Source organism: Tupaia chinensis, unplaced genomic scaffold (genome assembly GCF_000334495.1).
Source record: "Tupaia chinensis unplaced genomic scaffold, TupChi_1.0 Scaffold149686_1, whole genome shotgun sequence".
Lineage (NCBI taxonomy): Eukaryota > Metazoa > Chordata > Mammalia > Scandentia > Tupaiidae > Tupaia > Tupaia belangeri.
Window position 1 is genome coordinate 179,569 of NW_006209531.1, and position 6,720 is coordinate 186,288.

A 6,720-nucleotide genomic window follows, 5' to 3' on the forward strand; every position below is an offset into this window, starting at 1 on the left:
CAAATGGTTTGCTCCAAGTTTTCTCTAGCTGACATCATCTGCTAAGAAACTCAGCTCCATAGAACAGAGTTAAGTTTGCTTAGTTTTTTTTAAGGAAGGTAGAGGTGGCCTTCAAATATCTCACCCTCGATAAGGAAAACAGATGGAAGGAATACAAACATGTAACATAAGGAAGCTAGATGGAAGGAATACGAACATGTAACATCCCTACCAAGACTGGTCCTACAAGTTTTTTCAGAATTACATAAACACTGCTTTTATGATTTCTCAAGTCCTGGTTCTGAGAATTCATAACAACTCCATCCAGTTTTTTTCTTTTTTAAAGGATATATTTTATTCCCTCCTAATGCTTGCAGTAAACATCTGATTCTTTTTGAGTATAGAGTAAAGGAACAAAAACTGGCAAAATGTCAAAGTACGTACTGCTACACTACCCTAAGTACCATAGTTAAAGAGCCCCAGGAAAAGTACTACCTTTTGAAAGCAATTTCGGGCTGCTGGGTGCAACAGAGATACATTACAGAATAAGTTCTACCCATTTTTGAGCAAACCAGTCCCCTCAAAATTAACACTCATAATAAAGCATTACATTGCCTAAGCTTGTTTTAGAGACAGCTGGGAAGTGGCCTTTATATGAGAAGATCAAAAACCTTTCAAAACCTTTTGAATTAAGATACCCCCTCCCTAACTCCTAACTGGGAAACCCCAAAACTAAATGTTTCCAGTGCTTCTAATTCTACCTTCTTAAATAAAATCCCAGCAAAGTTAGGGCAGGAGAGTTTATGCCAAGAATGAGAAGGAATGGGTTTTTGAGGTACTAAAGCTAGAATTTCTGGATTCTTGTACCATTCCATTTATTCATTATTTGAAAAATCTCTGGATTTCCTCCTGTAAAATGATATGGCCTTATCAAGACTTTAGGCAGCTTTCACTATAGTTTCCACTCAAACATAATTGTCACATACATGTCCCAGGACTCCAAGCAACAGCATGGCAAAGTCCCTTAACCATCCCCACTGAGAAAAAGCTTCAGATAGCTTCTGATCATCAAAACTGAGTAACACTAGACAGTCAAAAACAATAACATCTGTAATTTGCTTCCCAAACACTTATGTATTACCCTTCTCTTGGCTCTGGAAGCCTTAGGTAACTTGATGTCAATACAATAAAGTCAAGTGATAAAGGACAGTATAGGAGAGACACAATTAATCTCAAACTTACTAGTTCAACTTTCAACTGTTGGCCTATATTTTCTTTAGCCTGGCAGTGGCAACATTAAGAAAAAAAAAAAAAGGGCCACCCAGTGACATGGTGGTTAAGGTGACTGGATCCCACATTGGCAGACTGTGTGACTCAAAGTCCCAGACCCGACGGCATGAAAAACATACCAGGCACCATATGCATGTGCCTAAAATACTGAGAGGAGAATGGAGAAGGGATTGTGGTGTAGGCATCCCTCTTGGGGGTGATTTCTCACTTTCTCTGACTCTGAAAAGCACACACACCCTATAGCAAACTAAAACAAAAAGAGAGACAGACAAATGCACCATACCAAACTCCAGAATTCTAGATATGTTGTATGTATTTCAAATCTACACAAATAGGGATGGGGGCAATAGAAAGCATAGAATTTCAGACAAACAAAAAGCAATTTTGTAGTATTTTATTATCAATAACAAACAGCTGCTTTAATGTGTCTGTCCTGCAGCTGTTGAAGAGTAGGACACCCCTGACCCTAACAAGAAAAACTCAAATTAAGCCTTTATGTACAAGCAAAGTTAGAGCTCTTTTAAGTGTCCAAAGCTATTAATTAGTTTAATAGACATTAAACTAATTCTCAATTAACATACTTGAATAACCAGAAACTAAAAAGTTCAAATTTTTTTCTAGTACAAAAAAATTAAATTGCTTTAGTTATAAAAGAGCTCTGTCAATATACACAAACTATTTACTTCAGACATTCACAAAAGTGTGAGCAGAAGGCTTATCAAAAAGACATTTAATACAATTAGTTTTCAACAACCCCTTGGTGGTCCACATCTACAAAGATATCCAGCCCAACCCATTCCCCACCCCCCAAACCCCACCCCCCACAAGAAAAGCACATACTTACCAGAATTTTTAGCAAGTATGGTTTGGGAATTTGTTTTTTTAAAAAAAGGCCCCCAGGGCAAGTTATTAACAGTTTAATTGCCACTGTCAGCTGATCTGGACCTTGACCTGGACCGCGACCTCTGGCGATCCACAGATGCTGGTGACTTAGATCTACTTGAAGAACCATGTTTCTGGCTCTTCTCAGGTACAGGAGACCTACTGACAGATCGGGACTTGCTCCGGCTCCGACTCCGGCTCCGGCTCCGACTCCTGCTCCTTGACCGACTGTAAGACTTTCGACTACGGGAACGTGATCGGCTACGAGACCTAGAGGAACTCCTGGTCCGGGATCGGGACCTACTTCTTGACCTACTATAAAAAGGCAGAGAATTGGGGGGAGGAGACAAGAAATGTACGAGGTCAGCCTACAAGACAGGCCCTACAAATCCATAAAATAAAACTTATAGCTTAAAAATATTAAAGAGATACCTGTGCCTTTTGCTGCCTTCAATTAATTTGATTTTTCTCCCATTTATTTCCTTTCCAGAAAGTTTTTCAATAGCATTCTTTAAGTCACCATAAGAGGCAAACTCAACCACCCTAAAATGGGGGGGAAAAAAACAGCCAGTCTTACAGTAGTCAGTTCTTTGTATCGATACATTCTGCGTCTATGGATTCAACAAACCATTGATCAAAAAACATTCTAGTAAATAATAAATTTTAAAAATATAGCATGACTGTGCACCTATCACTTGCATTGTAAAACATATGACACAGAGATAATTTAAAGTAAATGGGAGAATGTGCGTAAGTTATATGCCAATAATACACCATTTTACATAAGGGACTTCAGCATCCTGGATTTTAGTGTCAACGGGAAAGGAGTCCCTTTAACAGATCCCCAACAAATATGGAAGTGACTACATATTCATCTCCTAGTTTCTCACACTGCATACACTAGAGTCTAGAAATAATTTGTGTTCACGTTGTTATTGTCATATTAAGCCTAATTCTGACAAACATAGCATTACAGCAAAGTATGGCACTGCTGACGATTTGATCCAGATTAATTTTTTGCGCACGGGGGTGGGGGGGTGGGGGGGGGCTTTCTGTGCACTGAGGGATGTTTAGCCGCAGGCCTAGCTGTCCTCTACTCAATAAATACCAACGAGCACCTTTACTCTCAGAAATTTTTTTTTTTTGCTATAGGGTGTGTATACTTGCTGGAGAAAGAGCAAATAAGGAGAAATCAGTCCCCAAGGTGGATGGCCATGCCACAATCCCTTCTCCTTCATCCTCCTCTTGGGCTTTTGGGCATGCAGGCAGACACGCCCAGGATTATTTGCCAAGTTGCCAAGCCCAAGACTAGAACCACACAGTTGGACATATGGGATCCAGCCATCTTAAACACTATGCCACCTGGCTGGCCCACCAATAACATCTCTAACCAAAATTGTCTCCAGAGACAGCCAAATGTTCCCTAGGGAGCAATGTCCCAGTTAGAGACCTACTGCATTTAAGTATGTTAAAATTTTGGGCCAGCAGGTGGCATGGTGTTTAAAGCGCTGGACCATGGTTCAAGTCCCGAACCTGGTGGCTTACTTTCTCACTCCCCTGCCCCCAACCTCGTCTCTCTCTGGTCAAATCGAAAAATAGTAATAAAAAAATTAAATTAAATAATTATCTTAAATTTTTTTTTAAGTACTCAGAGTGATTCACAGCAAAATTTCCAGGACATCTTAAAAGTCTATGCAAGTGTATAGCAATCTAACACGCACTCACCCTTCATTTAATTTAGGTCGGTGTGCATCCGCAAAGGTTACTTCCCCAGCTTGTCTCATGAAATCTTTGAGATCCTTAACACAAGATAATTGTGTTAAGCAAAGTAGAGGAAAGCTGACACACAAACAAGCACATGATAAAAAAGAAAAAGAAAAAGAAAAAGAACAAAACAAAACAAGACTACTGAAAGAGAAGATGTTAGATAAAGTACAAACATGGTATTTACCACACTTGTATTCTATCAGAATTCAAAAATTATGTCAGGGCACGAAATAAGCAAATAGCATATTGCTTTTAAGCAAAATGCTAGAGGAAATTTGAGATTTTTAACATTAAAGTAGTATTAGTCTATGCTGAGTTCAGTACGAAAGGAAAAAAACAAACAAACAAAAAAACAAACAAAACAAAAAAGAACAGTACATATTTTTAAAGACTAAAGTAGAAGTTTTATATTAAAAAAAAAAACAGAACATTTACAAGACACCAGTTATTTTGTGCCCCATATGTCATTAAAAAAGTTTACTTTACCTTTATTAATATTTCCCTAGGCTAGTCAAGCAGCAAACCATTAATCGGTCGGAGAAACCTTCATGACATATGCCCGACTGGCTCTTCGCCACCCACTCGAAGGATACTACCCAATCGATGGAAGCCTTTAATCGCACAGCCCTCCCTATTAGCAGACTACTGGCGGATGCAGACACGTTCTACTCTTGAGCAGTTACCAAGGACCACTTTACTGCGATCAGGATTCCAACGACCACCTAATTTCGTATCTTTCAACTCTTTTCGACCAGGACCTCTTATTCATTCGGAAGCGTTACAGGAAGACAGCTCTCAACTTAGGGATCAGATCACGGTATCAGCGCTCTGGGATCGCTGCAACCTGGCACTTCAAGCAAGTGCATCGATTACATCTAGACCGGCAAACACAGATCTAGAGGTGGCCAAATGATCACTGTAGGAGCTGACTGGCAAAGTCAACCAGGCCCAACCAAGAGTGACCAAGACAACGATTAGGATAACCCACAGGCACTCCTCGTCATAAGGCCAACGACACAGATAGGCTGGCAAATAAAGGGTTTAATATTTGGTTAAAATTGATTTTCAAAAACAAGAGAAAATATCCTCAAAACATTTACATTTGATATTAACATTAAAATTTGAAATATCCCCCAGTTACATTTAATTAAAAGTTTTAAATTAAAATTAACCCCATAAATTTAATTAAAAGATAAAACTACTTTTAATTTAAAATAATAATAAAATATTAGCTTCCCATTTACTTAAAAAAAAAAAAAAAAGCCACATGGAAATAACTCAAAACCGTATTTCAACAAACCTGCCAGCTGACTCTTGAGGATAAATTTTCAACTATAAGTCGATTTTCTGTTCTTACAGGTGGAGCATTTCTGAGGAAAAAAATGAGTATTCACAACGGAAAAAAATGCAATGATGTGCATTTCTTGTGTTACTCTGAGTAAGTCCAAGCAATCAGACATGAGAAATCATTCAAAAGCCTACCAACAGTTTATTTGTTATTATACAGACCTGTCAGCAGCAGTAATGTGAAACAGGATAGATTTTACAGTAGATTCCAGCATCATTTATTACTAATGGTTTCTGAACCTTGAAACTACCCCTGTAGTAGTGATTGTTCAAAGCAACCAGTCACTCATAACATACCGTCTATCATTTCGAGGTCTGCGACTGCTAAAACGGTCAGAGTAACGTCCTCTACCTCTTCCACCTCGTGACCGAGCCCTAGCATGTTCAATAGTAACCCTGTGGAAACAAAACAAAAGTCTCCATTATACACTTAGACTACACAGGAGATTTACTCACAAAGATATCCCAGCTGACCTAGTCTGCTCTATGTTCCAGGGATAAGCAGTTATGAAACTAAGATTCTCACCTTTCACTGCAGAGTTCTTTTCCATCAAGTTCATATACAGCATCATCTGCATCCCTCGGATCCTCAAATTCCTAAAATATATGCCTAAAATGCTTAACATGGCTTTAACGTGCATATTCTACAACAAATTAAGAGCACTAAAAATGTGAGAAAATGGAAAGAGGAATCTCTTGAGGACATCCCCATACAAATAAATCTAGTGAAGAAGTAACTAGGCATGGGTTCCAATCAGCAGTTGAGCTTTTATTTTCTTTTTTAACCCTTACCAAAATCCACTGCCTCAAGGCTGCCTAACACTGTCAGAAGACATTTGCTAGCTACACTAAATCCGATCAAAAACAATGAATACCAAAAGCTTCACCTACGTAACTGGTAATTCTCCCAGTTCTAAATACTTACCACAAAACCAAAGCCTCTTTTCAGATCAATATCTCTTATTCGCCCATACCCCTTGAAGAATCTTTCCACGTCTTTCTCCCTGGCCGCTGGATTTAACCTCCCGATGAATACTCGACAGCCACTCATGACGTCCGGCAGAATTCCCTGTTAGAATTTTAATTCAATCGAGACAATACCAATGAATGTCACAGAGGAACGCCTGGTCGACGGGTCAAAAGCATAAGTAACATAAAATGTTTACCCAATGGCGTTATAACCCAAACTAAGAGTGCCCCTAATTAGGCCAGATGCCTGGCTGACAGAACTAAAACTCGGCTCTCAACACGATCCCTTCCAGGGCCCAAACCGCAGCAACCGCAACGCCCACTGCCACTTCTTGAACTGCGCAGCCGCACACTCTCCGCGGCTCTGGGGCCCCCTCCCATCTGCCGCAGTTAGGAAAGGCCGAGAAGCGCGGGCGGAGCCGACCCCGCCCTCCGCAAGGCCAGCCCAATGGCGGCCGGCCGCGCGCGCGCGCGCACCCCCCCGCG

General features: G+C 40.1%; 1 protein-coding gene across 3 annotated transcripts in view; it reads right to left on the reverse strand.

Annotated features, from left to right (window-relative positions):
* Window positions 1–1,564: 1,564 nt before the first annotated feature.
* SRSF5 (serine and arginine rich splicing factor 5) overlaps window positions 1,565–6,720 on the reverse strand; it is a 14,976-nt gene continuing 9,820 nt past the window's right edge. For all 3 annotated transcript variants that reach the window (XM_014585379.2, XM_006171504.3, XM_006171505.3), the window contains exons 2-8: window positions 6,191–6,334; window positions 5,792–5,862; window positions 5,563–5,661; window positions 5,219–5,288; window positions 3,877–3,950; window positions 2,584–2,694; window positions 1,565–2,466 (exon numbers count right to left, since the gene is read on the reverse strand). In XM_014585379.2, the coding sequence (XP_014440865.1) occupies window positions 2,187–2,466; window positions 2,584–2,694; window positions 3,877–3,950; window positions 5,219–5,288; window positions 5,563–5,661; window positions 5,792–5,862; window positions 6,191–6,316 (831 nt within the window). In that variant the 5' untranslated portion in view covers window positions 6,317–6,334 and the 3' untranslated portion in view covers window positions 1,565–2,186. The remainder of the gene's footprint in view (window positions 2,467–2,583; window positions 2,695–3,876; window positions 3,951–5,218; window positions 5,289–5,562; window positions 5,662–5,791; window positions 5,863–6,190; window positions 6,335–6,720) is intronic.